This window comes from Fundulus heteroclitus, chromosome 17 (assembly GCF_011125445.2).
Source record: "Fundulus heteroclitus isolate FHET01 chromosome 17, MU-UCD_Fhet_4.1, whole genome shotgun sequence".
Lineage (NCBI taxonomy): Eukaryota > Metazoa > Chordata > Actinopteri > Cyprinodontiformes > Fundulidae > Fundulus > Fundulus heteroclitus.
Genome location: NC_046377.1, coordinates 1,783,842 through 1,804,168, shown reverse-complemented (window position 1 = coordinate 1,804,168; position 20,327 = coordinate 1,783,842). Strand labels below are relative to the sequence as shown.

The following is a 20,327-nucleotide window of genomic DNA, read 5'->3' as shown; positions in this document are numbered from 1 at the left end:
TTCCAATCATGCAACATATAGATGTTCTGCAGATATCCCTCTGTTTTGCATGTCAACTGAAAAATGGAATCCATCCAGGCATGTCACCGGAGCATTTTCGCAGCTTTTCTAACTAAGTTGGAGATGCGTCAGGAGCCGGTCCCACAGAGACTCGGTTGGGGGAAGGAACATGCCCCTTTCAAGACAAAAAAAAAGAAACTGCAGGATTCTGAACAACATCCAGGAGTAAATCTGCTGCTGATGAAATTTAGAATGCAATGTAACAGCAGTTTCAACCTAGCAAGGTTTTATGCATGTACATGGGACAGATTATTGCATTGAACTGGGTAAATAAACGGCTAATCTTAAATGACAAGAGTCAAATGAGCAACAACAACTCAAGGGAATCAGGAAATCCCTGAATGGCAGTTATTCGTTAACTGATTACCGCATTTTTCGGACCATAAGGCGCACCATCATTTTTTGAGACGATTTAAGGATTTCTAGTGCGTCCGAAACATCCCGTAGATACCAGCTTTCGCTTTCGTTTTAACATAACAGGCTCAGGGAATCATTTTGCTTTGTAACACAATTCAATGTTCCCTTAAATCCAAAAAATAAAATAAAAAACACTAGTTACCGAACTGCCAGAGCTTCCCCTTACCTGAGTGCAGACTTTTAACACAAATTTTATTCATGCTGATTTTACTAAACGTTTTTATAGCAGTTTTTGTTTTTTATCCGTGTGTTGAAGATATAACGTTGTGTCCCAGGCCACGGCAGGAAAGGCCTCATTAGAGTTCTGCAAACTGCTGCAGGTGGTTCTGGGGACCTGTGGTCTAACTGGACTAACTCTTTCAGGGCGGTTTGGTGTTAAACTTAGTGATAGACCTGAAGTCTTTTGGTCATCCCATGACTTTTCCTTTGGCAAAATGTTATCATTTCATTAAGGTTATTGGGCAATTTTGTTCCCTTATGTTGCTACAATATAAATCACTACTGCAAAACCTTTTTTGTTTGTTTTTATGAAATGCTTCTGCTCAGAAAGGTCACTCATCATTACAGTTTTTATTGATTGCTTTGACCTGTTTGAAGAAACTGCCAACCTCTCAGTCTTAATCATCATCATCATCATCTCTGCAGAGCAAAAGACACCTCTTCCAAATGAGTTAACCCATTCTCATTGGTTTGACACATTTTCATCGCCCTTTTGCAAAACAGTTAACGCAGATGTCATTCATGCAGTCCAACCTCCATTGCTTTTTTATCTGTGGTTGCCAAACAGAAAACATATGTTCCCAGCTCTTAGAAACTTCTTGGTATGAAATCACTGAAGCACCTGATTGACACTTCTTCACACAATTTTTCAATTTGCAATCAGTTTGCATGTCTTAAAAGTCCAACCTGTTCTCAATAGAAACATGGTTGCATCCATTGTAAGTTTCATTTACAATGGTGATGACACTATGCTGCCTCAGTACAAACTAAATGTGCATTTGTACCTAGTAATGATGGTAGAAGTGGCTCTAACTGCTGTATTTCTACTATTACCCAAATCAGGTGCATTACGTAACAAACCTGAAGCGCCTAAAAGACTCTGAAAAGTATTAAAATATGACATTTCTAAAAAATCATCTATTTCTGATGTATCAAGTAATTCTTGACTGCTTTTGTGAAGAAAAAAATGCACTATTGTCCTTCATTGTCATTCATATTATTTGCTTGAAAAGCTCTTTACTTTTTACAATTTGTTGAATAATGAGTTTTTTTTTTTACTTTCCGCTTTCAGAATTTCAACTCCTACTTGTCTGTGCTGCTATTAAAATATCAACGATGAAAGGTGCTGATTGTGACTGTTTTAGTTTAGACTCCAGTGGTTAGTTTAAATGCAAAAAAGAGCAAACCAGTGGCTCCAGAAGTTATGCTATCGTTTAAAGGACTAACCATTGACTCCAGTGCTTTATTTACGTGCAGAAAGGGGCTCAGCGGTGGCTCCAGTGGTTAGTTTCTAAGCAAAGCTATAGGCATGTAAATATACGATATATTTGGACACTGACACAGGTTTAGTTCCCCCTTTTTACTGCTCTATTAAAAGCTAAATTCCAATTATAGTTCTATAATGGACATGGGCCGAATGTGCAGACTCTGAGCCTTCATTTGATTGTATCGACATTTGAATTGGAAGAAGGCTTCGAGAGATTCAGCTCCGTAACATGTGGCACTTTTTTTAAAGGAGAACAAAGGTAATTGGCTAACTGACTCAAAGGCTATTTCATGGGCAGTTGTGTGGACAATTCCTTCATTATGTCATCATCAATTAGGCAGATAAAAGGGCCTGGAGTGGATCTGAGGTGTGCTGCTGGCATTTGGAAGTGTTTTGCTGTGAAGACACAGGATGCGGTAAAAGCGACACTCCATGCAGGTGAAAAAAGCCATCCTTAAACTGCAAAAACAATAATCTGAGAAAATTACTACAATATTACAGTTTTTATTGGTTGCTTTGACACAGCAGTCAACTCAAAACCCACATTTTTCAAAACAGTTAACGCAGAGGCCTAAACAGTGGCACCAATGGTCAAAATTAAACATTTTGTTTGCAAAAGGCTCCAACTCTGCCAAAACATTTAACATATGATCCAAAAGCACATTTTGCCCTCAAACAACACAACCTGCACACAAATGTTTAAGCCCTTCCAATCATTCGTTACACAAGGGGCAACAAAATTCAAAACACCACACTCAATGTGAATCAGTGCAACATTGCTGGTTCATTGTAGCCAAAGACTGTACGCAGCTTACATGGCAGTGCCATTTGTAGTCAAATTTGCCTTTTTGCAAAAAATGGATCCAGAAGCAAATATGTTGTGATGCAAATTTTATTGATTCTTCATTCTTTTTTTCCAGATAAACAAATGAAATATTCCAAAAAATGAAAGATTCCAACAGACATACTAGGGCTGTTTGTTCCTTCTAGTCCATTCTGTCCTGACGAATAGGCCACATGGCCTCATCTGCATCACATTCAATATTTTTGCTTGCAATGCACCTAGGAAAAAATCTTCTTGCATGCCTGATCCATCCTTGACATGCCTCTGCATCTATATCATGGGCAGCAGCAGACATTGCATTGAGCAAGGGCATCTGCTCATAGGGACAGTGATCATATACTTTCCATCTCCATGCACCGAAGAATTCCTCTATAGGAATAGATAGAGATGTATATACTGTATAGCAGCAATATCTGCTCTCCCATTGAAAAACTCTTACAATGGATGCAACCTTGTTTCTATTGAGAAAAGTTTGGACTTTTTCTAAGTGAAAGGCCATGATTTACCACATGATCAATCATAGTTGCCCAAATTTCATCTGCAACTTCAGCCCTTCCAGCTACACTGCCACCTCACACATGGATTCCTCTTCCTCATAATCTTCTTCCCCTGACCCATCTACCTCTTACTCTGACTCTCATCTGCCTTACGTTGACCATCCATGCTTGCAAAGAACAACACACAACATGGCACCTTTTACGTAAAGCCTGTAAACTGATTGCAAATTGAAAAATTGTGTAAAGAGGTGTCAATCAGGTGCTTCAGTGATTTCATTCTGATCAAGAAGTTTCTAAGAGCTTGGAACATATGGTTTCTGTTTTGCTACCACAGCTAAAGCAATGGAGTTTGGACTGCATGAATGACATCTGCGTTAACTGTTTTGCAAAAGGGCGGGAAAATGAGTCAAACCAATGAGAATGGGTTAACTCATTTGCAGGAGGTGTCCTTTGCTCTGCTGAGATGGTGATGCTGAAAACTGAGAGGTTGCCAGTTTCTTCAAACAGGTCAAAGCAACCAATAAAAACTGTAGAAGTGGCTGAATCTACAGTTTGGTATAGCCTGAGAATGAAAGCAAGCACTGTTGAACTCAGCAGCCTCTGGATGTCCGTGGAGGACAACCGTGGTGGATGACTGCAGAATCATTTCCACGCTGAGGAGAAACCCCCTCCCAAAAGCTAACTAAGTGAACAACACTCTCCAGGAGGTAGACATATGGATATAAGAGCTTACGTTATATATTAGGCTGCATGAAATTATATCCGGAAGGTTCACAGCAGGGCGTAAGCCGCTCGTAAGCCTGAAGAATAGAAATGCTAGATTGGACTATGCTAACAGCCAGCACAGATGAAACCAAGATCAACCTCAATGGGAAGGATGGCAAGAAAAAAAGTCTGACGGCGGCGTGGGAAAGCTGGTGATCAAAAGCACAGCACACCATCTGGAAAGCACGGTGGAGGCAGTGTGATGGCTTGGGCGTTCATGACTGACAGTAGGACTAAGGACAGAAGCAGGCGAATGAATCCTGAGGCATTCGGAGACGAAATTGTTGAAGCAAAGAAAAGTGGATTAGTCTTGATGACCAAGTTAGTCACCTGATCTTAACCCTATCAAGCGCGCATTTCACTTGTTAAAGACTAAACTTCAGGCAGAAAGGCCGAATCACAAACAGCAACTGTAAGGCGCTGCATTAAAAGCATGGCAGGCCACAAAAAAACATGAGAAAACTCTGCATTGATAGTTAAGCTATAATTTAGTTCCTGACCTTTTAATGTAATCTTTTTTGCTCAACCAACTGAATTAAAGCTGAAACTCTGCACTTCAACTGCATCTGAGTTGCTTCGCTTGGAATCCGTTGTGGTACCAGACAAAACCAAAATTAGATAAACATGTTGTCTTTGTCTATTTGTGGACCTGACAAAGTTCTGCCTCAAGCAATAATTTTCTATGCAATAAGAACCAACCAGTGAGTCTAGTACCTTGTTCCCATTGAAAATGGGCTAACCTGTGGTTGCAGTGGTGCTGAGGCAGATAGACTTAAACTGTAGTTCCAGTGGTTACTTTAGATGCAAGAAGGGGGAGACTGGTAGGAAAAAAAGGGCTACCCTGGTTGGCTCTCGTTGTTCATCATACACAAAAAGGGCTAAGCGGGGTCTCCTGTAGTTTGTTTATGTGCCAAAAAAGAATAACTTGTTAGTTTCTACAGAGAAAGGGCTTACTGATGGCTTTGGTGTTTAGTTTGTTTGCATAAAAGGGCTAACCAGGAACACAGGTGGATTATTTCAATCCGAAATAATGCTAGCTGGTGGCGGTGGCTCCATTGGTTAGAATATATATATATATATATATATATATATATATATATATATATATATATATATATATATATATATATATATATATATATACACACAATAGACCTAGCCAGTGTCCCCAGTGGTAGTGAGTATGAAAAAGGGCTAACTGCTAGCTATCACAGTTAGCATTCACTGGTTAACGGATAGGAAAATGGTATACTGATGTTATGAAAGGTAAGAGAAGGCATAATGATACTCAAATGTATTATGTGTGCTGCACAGGCTGCTACAAATACTGGTCTTAGTAAAATATCACTGACTGGTGATTCCAGCGGTTGGCTCTTTAGCAAACCGGCGGATGTGGTGGCTAGGTAACAAGCAGATGCTATGGTAGCAAATGACGACATAGAAATGTTTGAAATATAGGTAAGATTTAAGTAAAACCCCACTGCTCCATACCCCTTCCTGCACACCCGCCTCCCTAGGTGAGTTTTCAGGAGTATTATTTCCCATCTGCGGATCCTTTGCACTCGACCGGCCTTCAGTAAAAAGAAAGGTTTCTTTTCCCCCCTCTGTGTGCAGTGCTGAAAGGCTTCTGCTCAAGGAGCGTTTATACATCTGTCTCTGGAGAAGGGGGAAACTGCGAAAGCAGAATGCATACTTTGTCTTATTCATGAAGCTGTTGTGAATGATAATGTAATCATTGCTTAGCTTTGTATGCAGCACCGGGTGCACCTACCGCCTTCCTTATGGGGGGAATTTTCTGCACGCTATGAACAGAGATTTTGAAAACCTTAAGAAAAAACATATTAAAGGGGGGGAGTAAAGGAGCTGCGTCGACAGGGATGGACGTGTTTCCTTCAAATTGGTAGCATATCGGTGTTGGTTCCGACTCGTTCAAGGTATAAGACGGCGTTTCTCTCCTTTATTTTTGACCAAATGCTTCTTATTCCATCTGCAGCATAAGTCATTTTTATTGCAAACCGCAAAGCCGAAAATGGAAGGTGCAGAGGAAGTAATGATCTTTGGTGCAGACAACATAAGTTATACGTCAGACATCAAAGTTATACGGCGCTGTAACTTTAACAGCAGTATGCAAAGCACCTGGAGTGATATACTGCAAGCTGGATCTGCACCCGCACCGACACCCGAGACCCGCTAATATCTGAAAATAAAGAATAAGCGCTGTCAAATATGTTTCAGCTCTCACAGGTTCAAGGCCGCCTTGTACAAAGTGTGTGCTTTGATTTTTTTTTTTGCTAAGTGGTTCGCCGTCATGGAAAGCTGAAATTCAAGGCTGGAAAGAGTCTGCTGGGATCAGCCCACTACAGCTTGAAGGTCAGAATTTAAACTCTTTAGTCCCAGTCGGGCAACTAGACATAAAGTATGAAAAATTCTATTTGGAATGGGAAATTCTGGATGAGATGTGTCCTTGCTAGTTTTCTGAAAAAAAAAAAACGATTTTCCAATTACAAAGCAATTTTATCCGAGGTTCGTTGCTTTTTATGAGCTCTGGCGTCACACAACCCCCTCCACCTTTATTTACCCCCTGATAAAGACGCATTAAAGGCTGCAGAACAAATGGACCTCTTATCCCATGAGCTTAATCTCACAATTAAAAAGAATAAAACCTTTTTTTTTTCTAAACAAATTTCAATTTCAATCAAGTAAGGACTACAGATGAAAAAAAAAAATGTTTTTAACAACATTGGTGCCAGCATTAACGACACACTTAGCAAATTCATTAAAATTGTGAAAATAAAGTGTTTTTGTATTTTCTTAAACATTTTTTCCAGAAAATCTGAATAGAGATTTTCAGTAGTAGTCCTTCACTTTCTACTTCCGTTAGGTATGCAACGCAATGACAGGGAAGCCATTTTTCTTAGCTGTTCTTCAAAATAGGAAAGGTGAGAGAGCACGCTAAAGGTGCTGGTATATGCAAGGCTAACAGGGTATGTATGGGTGGATGGAAATAATTATTCTAGATTTCAGTCCCAAATTGTCTGTAGCTTGTAGAACTTGATCAAAAATGTGTTCAGAGAACAAATAAGATGATTTTTAATATCTTAGTGGCAGTGACAACTGTCTGACAAATGTCTGAGTGTGAGTGTGACTTTAATGAGGTAATAAGGTTTTACCAGTCTCACCTACTGGTAAAAAACAGTTCAGCACTGAGGGAGGTCCGAAAAGTCATTGTTAGTAGCACGTTTTTGTAGGTCTACGCAGAAATCATAAGAAAAAACCAATTAGTTATTATATATATATATATATATATATATATATATATATATATATATATATATATATATATATATATATATATATATATATATATATATATATATATACACACACACAACGTAAATTTGAAATAGTTAACGCATAAAATATCATCGTTGTGAAACAATGTTTTTTTTCCCAGATTCCGCCTTTCTCCATGTCTCACAGCGCCAGCAGCAAAACAAAGTGCTCCACCCCATGATGGTGCTACCCACACATGGTGTGGGTAGGCTTACAGCGTATGGCTGCAACGATTTACCAGTACAACCCATGACCTTAACTTTTGTAAACAGTCAACATCAGCAGGTTTTGTTGACATATTATTTTCACAGTTTGAGCTGTTTTTTTTTTTTTTTATTTCCTGCCGTTCTGTCCCAGTGTTCAGATCAGCTGCAGCATCTGTTGACGCCCTAAAGTAAGTATTAATAACTTCCCCCAGACTTCCCCCAGAAGAGGCTGCTGGTGAGCGGGGACAATAAAGGAAAGTTTTCTATCAAGACCCTGAATGCAGTCTGAGTTTAGACTACTTGTCTCTCTGGCATGTGTTGCTGGTTTCCCCCACATCTCATTGATTAGCTGCCTGCCTGTACCTGTGTGCTAATGTGCAGGAATCCATCTCACTTCATCCTGTTTTAATCACATTTACTTGTGTAGATTATGTGGGTATCGAAAACCAGACAAATCCATAAATACTACATACACACATATCTATCTATCTATCTATCTATCTATCTATCTATCTATCTATCTATCTATCTATCTATCTCTATATATATATATATATATATATATATATATATAGTATGTGCCAGTCCTGTCTGGCACATACCGAGGTGTGGAGGGTGTCTGAATGTGACACTGCAATTTTGAGATTTCATTTTAGAAGGATTTTCTGTTTTTACTACTTTAAAACATGGAAGACAAATTTAAGCAAATTTGAAATATCTGCTCTTCCATTTCTTTCAACACAAATACCAAAATAGTTTGTATCTTAATTTAATATGTTGTGTTCAGGGCCACACAGTGGGGTTGGTAGCACTGTGGCCTTACAGCAAAAAGGTCCTGGGGTCTTTCTGCATGCAATTTGCATGTTCTCCCTGTGCATGCCTGGGTTCTCCTCAGGTACTTCTTCCAGCCCAAAAACCTGACTGTTAGGTTTGTTGGCCTCTCATTAGGTGTGTGTGCATAATTGTTTGTCCTGTTTGTCTGAGTTGCTCTGTGATGGACTGAGTGTACCCTGGTGTAACACATACACAATGGACGTTGCATCGATAAGTGAGTGTAGCCAGTGATTGTTTTGTCATTGTGGAATATGTTCTATTTGTTTAGTTGATGTCTTTTCATGTTCTTGCTTTTAAAACCCTAAGGTATTAAAACCCACTTTGTTACAGTCAGGAAAGCCTTTATGCCTACACACTACTGCAGCAATCTCATCAAACTGTTCCCTCTGCAAAACCAAACAAGATATCTTGGACATGTAAGCCACTCATCATGCCAAAACCCATTTTTGAAGGACATGCAGGTGGCACAAAAATACAGTCCACATGCATAAATCCAGGGTTTTCTGAGCACATCGTGTTGTTCTAGGGGATAGAAATACCACTATAGTGGCTCTAGGAGCAGAAACTTATTTGCCCTGTATGCCATCTCACATTTGTGCAGCCAGTCACTCAGTTTTGGTAAAACGAGATTCTGCAGAGCTGTATGAGCAGAGACAGTGAGGCTTACAAACAAAATGTGTTTACATCTTGACGTGAATGGCAATATTAGCTTCTGACGATGTTTGTGTTTGTGAGGGAATCTTCCTCTTCAGCAATACCAGTATGCGTTCGGTACAGGACTGTGCTAGATATTGAACTCGGTGAGGACTCTATAGAGTGAAAGAAAAATATCTGCAGAGGAACACAAAAAAAAAAAAACAACAACATATATTGCCTTGTAGGAAATCTTAAATGTTTTATTGCAGGGGTTCTCAAACTTTTTATGCCTTCAAAGTATCACCATGATGATGATGTTTTAGCTGAACAGGAATGCTCAATGTTGTTTTGTCATCTAAACTGAACAACAACAAATTATTGTTATTTTATTATTATTCGTGACCTCATGTTTGGCGAATGTTTCACTGTGGAATCCATTTGGACTCTAAAATCGTTTTCTCTTTTCAACTTTCAAGCTGAAAAGAAACAACGTGAAATTCCAAGAGGTAACACTGGAATCTAACGTCCGGAATGAAATTCTCAGAAATCCAATCAGGTATGGATCTTCTCAGGTCCACAGTTCAGCTTTCTATGGGTTCTTTTTGGTAATTGTAACCAACGCTTCTTTCCTGAGTGCCACTGAAGGCAGCCCTGCTACCACCAGGTGTTCTGGTACCACAGTTAGAGACCCTTTACTATGTTTGGAGTAAAGAAAAGTTGCATTATCATTCATTATGAAGGGAGAAATTGGTGCATGTGAGGAACATACCATCTCAAAACAGTAAGTCCCCAGCCGTCAACTTGTAACTCTAAACTAAGAACCAGCGTTCCTCTAACGCAAATATATGTCAGACTGTATGAGTTTTGTTGTGAAAGGAGGGAAATAGAAATAAGGAGAATGTAATTATTTTTTAGAATCTAGAATAAATATTCAAACTTTTTATCTTCATTTGGATATATTTTTTAATGTTTGTTCTGTGAGTTGTTTGTAAGACCAACATGCAAACAGGAATGATGGATGAGCAAAAATCAAGATATAATGGCGAAGAAGAAGAAACACAACACAAGGAGAACAGGTGCATGGAGAAAGGACCGAAAAACAGGAAGAAACAGAGAAATGACGGGCAGTGAAACATGAAGATTCAGCAGGGAACAATGAACAACAGTGACCTTAAGTACTGAGGGGAGTGAGGGGAATGACAATGGAAGCCGGCGTGTTATTCAGGGGATAGATAGTGAGGAGCAGCTGAAGCAGAAGGTAAGCTGGAAGGCTGAGGAAAGGAGACTGATTAGCGCTGGGCAGCTAAACTGAGACACAAGGGACCACTTAACCATGAGGAAAAGACAAATACTGACTTAAGGAGAATAAACTAGATTACACTAATAAACTATACACTAAGCACAAAGAAGTAACTAATATGTGGAGACCTTGGAGATATAGCAAAAAAATGTTATCTCAACCACGTGGAGGAAAACATGAACACAAATGAAAACCAAAACCCAACAAGGGATCATGACATCACGGTTCTCAGCTTAACCAAGCTGTGTTTCTCCAGTCTGTATCCAGCTCAGAGAAAAGGAAAGCTTTGAAAAACTCCAATATTAAAGCTTTTTCTACAGCTGAACACCGAAGAAGTGTTAGTTTACCAAACGCCCCGTGTCACAAAAGTCAAACATATATGCCGCATAAGAGAGCAGCTAACCAGCAAGATGGATGTACGGTGCTTTACAAAAGTGTTCAAATCCTTAGAACTGTTTTTTTTATATTTCTTGTTGGGCTTTTATGTGATGGAGCAACAGAAATAAGTGCATCATTTGGAAGCAAAAGAAAATCACACAGTATTCAAGGTTGTTGTTTTGTTGTTTTTCTTTACAGAAAAATATTCAGAAAAGCGAAGCGTGCATTTCTTTTCAGACTTATTCAATCTGTTATCCCTAAATTAAATCTAAAATCTACCAATTACTAAAGAGAGCTCACCGGTGGGTAGTTTAGTCTCGGTATAACGCCATCTCTTCTTTGAAGGTCTCAAAGGTTTGCCAGAGAACAGTAGACCATGCACATAATCATCATCAGAGCCCTGGCCAAGGGCCCAATGACAACTCTGGAGGAGCAGCAGAGCTCAGGTGGAGGAATCTGTCAGCGTTACAACTATATCGTTTCCACTCCACATACCAAAACAAAGTGCATTGTTAAAAGAAAGCCTTAAGAAATCCAGTTTAAAGTTACCACAAGCCGTGTAGGGGATATAACACCTGTATAGGCGAAGGACCTCTATGCCAAATGTTGCATCTAATCAAAACTTTTTGATTGCAATAAAATACATTAAAGGTTATGGTTGTGATGTGACAAAAAGTGGAAAAGCTCAAAAGGTGTGAAACTGTTGTAGGCTGCGAAGACATTGCTCATTCTGCATATTTCTGCAGGACCTCAGCTCTTCCTGACTGCCAAATTACTGACTCGCTGTGCTTCTGGCCTCCTGGTCAGATATGACTTTACTGCCATGTTTTTTTTATTGGAGGAAGAGTCCAGATGACGGCAGAGAAAGCTTTTTCTTTTCTTTCCCTGTGTGCTGCAATAAAAGTAGTCGCTGCCTTTGTTTTTTTGCGGGCTCACCTGTCGTTCCTTCTGTCGAGTTGGACAGCTCTAAGACGCCGATCACGAGCACCATAACAAGAAGAGCCCCTTTGCTTCCGATCTGCATGCACCGCTCACTCATCCTGGCAGAGAGAGAAGACACAGGTAGTTTCAGAATATGTAGAAAGGTAAAGGTAATATTCAAGTGCCATGAAACGTTGGCTTTTCCAGCCTTTTTAAGATCATGCCATAGAACATTGAGCCTTAAACGTTAAGGAGGCTGACTGTGACTCGGTCCAAAGCTTTATTTAGCTGTTCTGTGGTGGACTTGCAGGTGTGCTCTAGATCATTGTTCTGCTGCATAAAGTTTAAGATCAAGCCAAAGTCGAGCATTCTCCTCCAGGATTTTACACAAAAGAGCCAGACTTATGGTTCCAGCTAAGGGTCCAGTTCATAATGGCAAGGCGACCAGGTTCTGAAGAAGCCATCGAGCCCCATACCATCACACTACCACCAGCATGTTTGGCTGTCACTATGATGATCTTCTGAAAGGTTTTTTTCACTGCCTATGTAATTGGGTGCACAGCTGCAAAAAGTTCCACCTCTGTCTCATCAGCCCACAAAATGGTTCTGGCCTTGAAACCGTCTCGTGGACGATATTGTTGGGTGCTTTCTGAGGTTCGTTGGTGAATAGGTCATAGACAATGACTCTCACCAGAGTCCCAAAGACTTAGACAGTGGCTTTGCACTGCAAAAAGAGAACTAAAAATAAGTAAAAATTTTCTTGAAATGAATGTATTTGCCCTTGATTTGAGCAGGTAAATAAGATTATTTGCCAATGGAATGAGTATTTTTACCCTTAAAATAAGATAATTAGAAATCCTGCACTTGAAATAAGGTGATGGAGATGAATTGTTCCTATTTTAAGTGCAAAAATCTTATTCCATTGGCAAATAGTCCTATTTACCTGCTCAAATCAAGGAAAAATACTTTAATTTCAAGAAAAAAAATTCTTATTTTTAGGTCTATTTTTGCAGTGTGTGACCCTTTACAGACTGAAAGACGTCAGTGACATCAGTTCTTCTGTTCTCTTTTATTTCTGTAGACGTTGTACGTTTTCAAAAAGGGTCAGTTTGGCTTGGAGGTTTGTTTTTTTTCTTGTCTGCTTGTTCACTGTAAAAACTACATTTACTCGTGTTATCTATCTCTGCTATTCGTTTATTGTTTGATGATCGGAAACATTTGAGTCTGACACAAACATTAGAGCAGAAGGAATCGGTAAGAGGCAATTTCAAGTTCTTTTTGACGGCACAGTGCCAATCGTTGCAATACAACCCAGAGACGATTCCTTTGGATTGAATTCAAAGCTGAAAGAAAATGTGAAGGCTGCTATCCTAATGCGCTTGTACAAACTACGACATCTTGTGCACTCCCAATGTTACCCCCCCCTTTTCCTCCTGTTGCTTTCAGAGAAGGCGACAGAAGGAGTGAAGACCCTTTACTTCCACAGCAAGGTGGGCTCCTATTCACTGGGCTCTACAGCGCAGTGGAGAGCAGTCAGGCTAATTCATCTCTCCAAAGCACCTCTCTCCACTGCGTTCCCCTCTCCCTAATGAAGTGTACATGAGGCCGAGGCCGCGGCGAATAAAACCATCTGGCACGGGGCGTTATCACTGACAGGCCGCGATCAAATTTCAAACGAGGATGCAGGAGCGGCGCGGTGATTACCGGAACGGCCGCGCTATCGCATGGCGGACGCATACAGTGTTACAAGCTGCGTTCATGCCTCATTTGCCACCTCTCGCCTCTCCTCCGCCCGCCGCGCTGACATATAGATTGGCTGAGCCTCATCGGGGAGCTCAGATTATTTGTGTAATTAAGTTTATTTTCGCCGGGCAAACATGACCTTTCTGAAGGTTTTGTTGTACCCCGCGGAACCGCAGAGGAATTCCGAGTGGGAGGGAAAACAAGACAAACATGTTTTTAATGCGCTCCACAATTATGAGCCGGTGCCTGTCACGAACGTGCTGTTGACGGATGAGTTCCTAGATTTGCTTCAATTATCGTCTTCCTGTCTAACATCCTTTGCACTGAAGCAACCGGACTTGTAAGGAAATTGCCATTAGGGGAGTGGAACCTGTAAGACGCTCCGTGGATCCTCAACGACTTCAGCGGCGGAGAAGGGGAGGTTTTAGAGTAAAAAGGAAAAGGCTTTATTAAAAGTGAAAATGAATGCCACTGTTGACATTTAAAAACAAAACAAAGGATGCCACTTGGTCACGCTGAAGGATCGTGTTTCCAAACCCTTAGAAGATTGGCTGCTGCAGAAAAACAGCAAAAAAATATATTCACTAAATCCTAAAATTACACAATTTCTACGTAAAAAGGACCAAGTTTGACCTGAGATTAACTGTAAAGCTGAAGGCGCCCTCGCATTAAGCAACAAACCGCAGACTCAGCACCCATGTTAAAAGAGCAGAAATGCAATGGCGTCGGTATAAGAGCCAAAACCGCCTTGAAATTAGAAAGAAAACGTGTTTTCAAACTCTTGGGCGGACAGTTGGGAAGAAAAAAAGATTCTGACTGTAAGATCAGACTATCCATTGAAGCTTTTTGCCTTTCACGATGCTTCTTATATCCAACAGTATCACTCCAACGTCTGAGTGTTTTCCTGCGAGAATTTTGATCAAGCTAATTTCTTCCAGGCATCTAGCAGTTTGTACTCACCTTCTCATTCAGTGGTTTGTCTTAATTTCTATTACTACCGCTGGGAACTCCTTCAAGATAGTTGGAAAACCATTTCAGGTGACCAACCTCATGAAGCTCATTGAGAGAATGCAAACAGTCACCAAAGAAGTAATCAAAGTGAAAGGGGGGATATCTTAAAGACTCTTAAATATAAAAGTTGTTTCAGGTTATTTCCGAAAAATGTGTTTGCTACATGATTCTACATAGTTTTGCTTCATAGGTTTGATGCCTTCACTTAAGTTCAGAGATTGTCTCTCCAGCGCCAGCACTGCCTACTCCTAAGGTGGAGGCTCCCAGACTTGTACTGCCACCCATGCAGAGCTTGCTTAACACTGGCAGCAGGGGGCTGACTGTATGGGCATCTGCACAGAGGGAGAGGTCAAGAGGTTTTTGCAAACTGCTTTACGAAGAGTCAGGCAGAAATCAAGCCCCTTTAACAAAAGCATTAATGAAAGGGTGAATTTCTGCAGAAGGTATAAAGATATTGTTAATTATGTCACAACTCAGACTTGTCAGATGAGCACTTTGCACTGGACTGTGAACAATAGGGAAGAATGATGCGTTAAGCGACACAGACGGGAAAAGTGTTTTTGTTTTGTTTTGTTTCCATTTCAATAAAAGATTCTTCTCACATGGTGCAGTGTGACATGTTGTCCCAATAGCAATATTTTTCAGATTTACCAGTGAATGTGAGCCAACTGGAGAGATCCGTGAAAGGAAATTGCCCCGACCGCGGAGTGTGATGGCCGTGTAACGGTAAGGCCTGTGTATTTTCTCAAGTGGCCTTCAATCTATAAAGCTATTATCTGCCTGCTGTCTCCTAATGTTCATGGGAACAGATTTACAGTTGCCGTTTGGACTCGGGGAATGGAAGCAGGGCGGAGATGACGGCCGCTCAACGTTTCTATGTAATTCACAGCAATGAGTACGTGTGAAAAAAAAAGGAGTCACCGGTGACGGAGTGCGAGGCAGAGCGCTGCCCAGCGTCATTTGTTGACTGTGGTATGCGGGCGCTATTCTGTAAATGACATCTCACGGTCCCTGGAAGAAGCGCGGTGTCGTCACCGGGGCTGCATGGTGCTCGGAGGAGCAGCTCACCCCATATTTGTTACACTTTGAGGCCATTTTACTTGTTAACCTTGGCTTGGAGGTCTATGTCAACCTTAGAGACACACAAAACATCCTCATCTGGGCGCAAACACAGCCAGAGTTCATGTGACATTTTCAACATTCTTGAAAAGTGCTGTTTGTGTGTGTGTGTGTGTGTGTGTGTGTGTGTGTGTGTGTGTGTGTGTGTGTGTGTGCGCAATTGGTCAGGCCCCAGACCAATTGTCAAACAGCTCTTCACTCTACATGAATTTAGATATGTACTCTCGATTTTTACCCTGCAGTGCTATGGAACCCACTCTCCCTCTTAAAGGTTGTTTCTGTGATCTTTGCAACGCTTAAATGTTTCAGATAATGAAAAATAATCTAAATATCAAAGAAGTCAAATGTAGTCTTTGTTTATTAAAGTAAAAATCAACCCAGTCTTTTGATTTTTTTTTTTTTTTAAGAGAGCTGAAGTTTGATTCCAAAAGTGTTTCCCCCTTTTCAATGTGCGAGCAAATTTAGGTTTTTGCGCTCCCACTTTTTCACCTCTTCTGTCTGTTAAACAGTGCTACATCGTTCTCATTTACAGTCAAATCAAATTGTCATAGGTTACATTTTGTTTCCACAACTTCGCTCCCCTATTTTGTGACATAATCAGGCAGCCATAATAGCCACACCGAGGCCTGATTCCTGCCAGACTTGTCGAATCAAGAATTCCCTCAGAGGAAAGCTGTCGGATAAAAGATCTGAAAAAAGCAGCGCATCATGCCTGATCTAACAAGATTAAAAAAACAGACATACGTAGAATGCTGAAAACATGGAAAAATGGTGATATTTCCCACGACTGGCCCGTCCACCAGAATTCTGGTGGACGGGTTCAGTGAAGAGCTAATCGAAGACTCATCCACGAGGTTACAGAAGAACCTAGAACATCCAAAGCACCGCAGGCCTCATATGCCTGACTTAAAGTCAGAGTTCATGTTTCAGAAATAAGAAAGAACAAAAATCCATGGGGGAGTGGAAAGTGGAGCTTCCTGGAGTCCGATAGGGCAACACACGTTACAGGTGGACAGACATGCATCAAGGTATCCTATTATTTCCTATGAAGCACCCTGCAGCATCCGTTTTATTCCGTAACGAGTGTCTACGCTGCTGAATAAAACATAAACCCAAATACGGCTGCATTCTGGCTCCCATAGATGCTGTTTTAGGGGTTTTCCTTCTATTGTTGTATTGAAGTGCTGTGTGTGGTTCAAACAGTGTTCAAAATAGATGAAGGAAGAGGAATTGTGTTTAGATAAGGATACAAAGAAGTTGTGGGTAGACGGTATGTAATTGATTTGTTTCTTTCTGTGGGACAGATGGATATTGGTATTCGGCAAAAACACTACATATCGGCTCTGGTGCTTCCGATGTCTGTCAAAGTTACTACTGCAATCAGTCCATGGCCTTAGGTTCATTCACCCTCTGGTTATACAATAGGAAAAAGATGCAAAACACACCAGCGGGTCCACCTCATGTCCCAATAAACCACCAACAATGGTTCTGCACTTTAAATTCTGTTTAATATAAGACAATAACAGTGCTGCTGTTAAGCAAATCTGCTTGTTTGAAAATATATTTTTAGTAAAAAATAAATAAATAATAATAATAATTCACAGGTCTGGAGTGGGAACCAAAGCCCCCCAAGCAGTAGTGCCATCTCTCCTCAGGCTCATTACCTGATTGGATGCTTACTTGTGCTACTTTATAAAAAGCAGAATGGAACATATTCGGTGGAATAAGAATGTTGATTTGAAAACTACTTTAACCAATCTAAAAGGTGTTTATTGTATTTTTTGGCTGAATTCTCTGTATCATACTCATAATAAGTTAAAGAAAAGGTTTTAGAACTGTAGTTCCAGCTTCCTTATGCTATTTCTGAAGCTGCTGCTTTCAGTTCATAATCAAAAGCATTTTGGATCACGTCCGACGTTGTTCTCTGAATATTTGGTTGGAACAAAAGTGCAACAGGTTTGGCAATTGCACCTCTAGTGAGAAAACCACGCAGAGTCCCAAAAGAGACTTCTTCAATTAAACGAAGAAGCAAACGAAGCCAGATGAACTAAAATTCCTGCACAAACAAAGTATTTAACTGTGGCTCGTGTTAACAACCCTGTGGAGAATTATCGTCCCTATCTGCTGCTCCCCGCAGAAATTATAAGTAGCAGCTCATTTTGGGGTGGTTAGAGCTCCAAATCAGTCATGGCTCAGTCCCCCAGCTGTCTGCAGCAGCACTTCTGGATGAGGCAGGCAGCCGCTCCGAATGACAAAGCTCTGTTAAAAAATAAAATGAAATAAAAATGTATCAAGCCATCAATTTAGCTTTTCTGACTACTCATGATGTGAGGTGACCAGCACGGATCTTCTCTGAGCACACCCTGAGATTTGGTCTAGTACAGTAAAGAAACAACAACTATGAACCTCCGGGTTCATAGAAGCTTTATTTTTTTTTTTGATTCATTATCACGGAGGATTCAAAGGAGCTTCTGGAGAGAAACAGACTCAAACTTTAGCTTAAAAAAAAAACAAAACTTCTGGAACGATTGGAAATCATTTCAGTCAGACAATACTCTCTGCGTGCGGAGAACAGCCCCCTTCAGATAAACACGTAATGAGATGCCGACGAGGGCCGCCAGCAGGAAACACGCGACGCAGGGTGAAGAGAGGAGGCGAGCGCAAACAAATACCAACAAACCCGAAGAATTAATGAAAAGTGTAATTATCCCCCTGACTGTCACGGGCGCCGCGCTTCCCTTCCTGCCAGCAGGCAGGGTCTCTGCTCCACCCGAGGACGCTGCTGAAATCACGTAAACAACCGTGTGAGGAGGAATGCATCTCATCTCAGCTGAGCCCTTTTAGCATGCGCTTGGATTTGTGCACTCCAATTTCTGGAAGTTGCAAATCGGCTGTGGCCCTCATTCGCCTGTGGTGTTGATGGGTAAATTTGCTTAAAATGGAGAGGGGGGGGGGGGGAAAAACTTTAGGTTTTGGTTATGCTGCAGCACAAGCGATAAACAGCGTTGGAATGATGTGAAATAAATTGATTGGCCGACCCTGTTCCTGTTGTTGTTTTCCTAACTGCTGGAAAGAAAACAGCGTATTGATCGGGAAATTTTAACAGGGCAGTCCGGTACAGCCAGGAGTCTACATCGACTTTATTGCTTCTAGTGGAGAAATAACTTTTTTTTTTTTCCACACACACACACACACACACAATATATGACCCCTTAACTTGACATTCTACCCAATATTTCTCCTCACCTGTACTGACATTGAGATAAAACAATATATCAAAACACTCCCAGGCATTCCCCTTTCCTTCTGCGGCTGGGCTTGTGTGGCTGGTTGCCAAGGATGATGATTATGATTAACTTGAAATATGTTAATGCGACAAAAAAAAGTGGTGAGGTGTGTAATGATACATTTAGCTCGTAAGATGAAACAATGAACAAGAACGGGTTCACAAATATGAAATGGGATGAGGTTCTAGCAGTATGTTGGGGGAAGCCACAACTGATGACGCACATTTCCCAATTTGCCAACGTACTGATGAAAGATATCCAACATGAGTTTAAAAGTAAGCAAATGAGGAGAGGATTTTTAGGAACATGTATTCCTGTGAAGTCTAGGAAGTAGATGTGTCGCCTTTGATGCGCTCCAAGAATCAACTGAGATTGCTACATAGATACGACTGAATAAATGGAATGTATTTAGTTGATGGGGATTTTGTTTTAATTGCATTGCTAACAATGCACCAGAGTTAGACAAAAGTCCATTTCTATCTGATAGATAGATAGATAGATAGATAGATAGATAGATAGATAGATAGATAGATAGATAGATAGATAGATAGATAGATAGATAGATAGATAGATAGATAGATAGATAGATAGATAGATAGATAGATATAGATAGATTAGATATGCAGACGACAGGACAGTGTTGGGTCTCATCAGGACAATAAACTGGCCTACAGAGAAGAGGTGAAGAACCTGAGGACCGTTTCACAAAAACAGGAATCCAGGATAAGAGATAAAGTCAGGCTTGACCTTGTGTGATCAGTGCATTCTGGCTTATTGTGTTTAGCTTTTCCCTGACTGTTTGCTTTGTCATTAGTTCTAGCCTGTCTCTCTGCTTGCTCTCACAGTCCTCCTGCATCGCTGCAATCAAGATCATCTACTGCACCTGTGGAAGCGCCATCCAGTTCATCCCCTTCAGACATTCCTCTGCCTTTATATACTGGTCTTCAGCGTATAGACGCTGCTAAAGTATTGAAAGCTTTGCGTTAAAAGATGTCCAGCGGTTTTCCCTACCTGAGCTCAAGTTTCGACCTTGACAATATTACACAGATCTTCCTGCCTGGCCAAGCCCCTCTCGGAAATCTACCCTGCCTTTTGTTTTCTGGGCCCCATTTCAGAAAGAGTGGCCGATCTACCCTGAGTAGAAAGCAAGTAGTTCTAACTCACTCTATCATACTCTGCGTTTTCGGTTTTAGAACAGGTGATATCAATCAGGTAACTAAACTCAGCGTCCTATGAACCCTGAGTTAAGCGCAACTCCGAGCATAAAAGAAATGTTTATCCTTTGCCAAAAAATATTTGAATGAAAAATTAGAGCTGGAAGTCTCAAAATTTGATACGGAATAAATCATTGATTTCATTCTGTGTAGTTCTTTTATTAATCTCGTGGGTCTCTAACACCATAAAGCTCTAACTCTAACATTCCTGACATCGCAACATACAGTTGCCTCTGAAAGATTTTCCATGTCACCGATGTTATTAAAAAGCTGCTG

At 40.7% G+C, this 20,327-nt stretch overlaps 1 protein-coding gene across 1 annotated transcript in view; it reads right to left on the bottom strand.

Moving 5' to 3' along the window:
* The window catches only part of LOC105929809 (chemokine-like protein TAFA-2), a 99,985-nt gene that overhangs the window by 19,038 nt on the left and 60,620 nt on the right, over positions 1-20,327 (bottom strand). Inside the window, exon 2 of the mRNA XM_012867717.3 lies at positions 11,693-11,796. Within this exon, the coding sequence (XP_012723171.1) occupies positions 11,693-11,795 (103 nt within the window). The 5' untranslated portion in view covers position 11,796. The remainder of the gene's footprint in view (positions 1-11,692; positions 11,797-20,327) is intronic.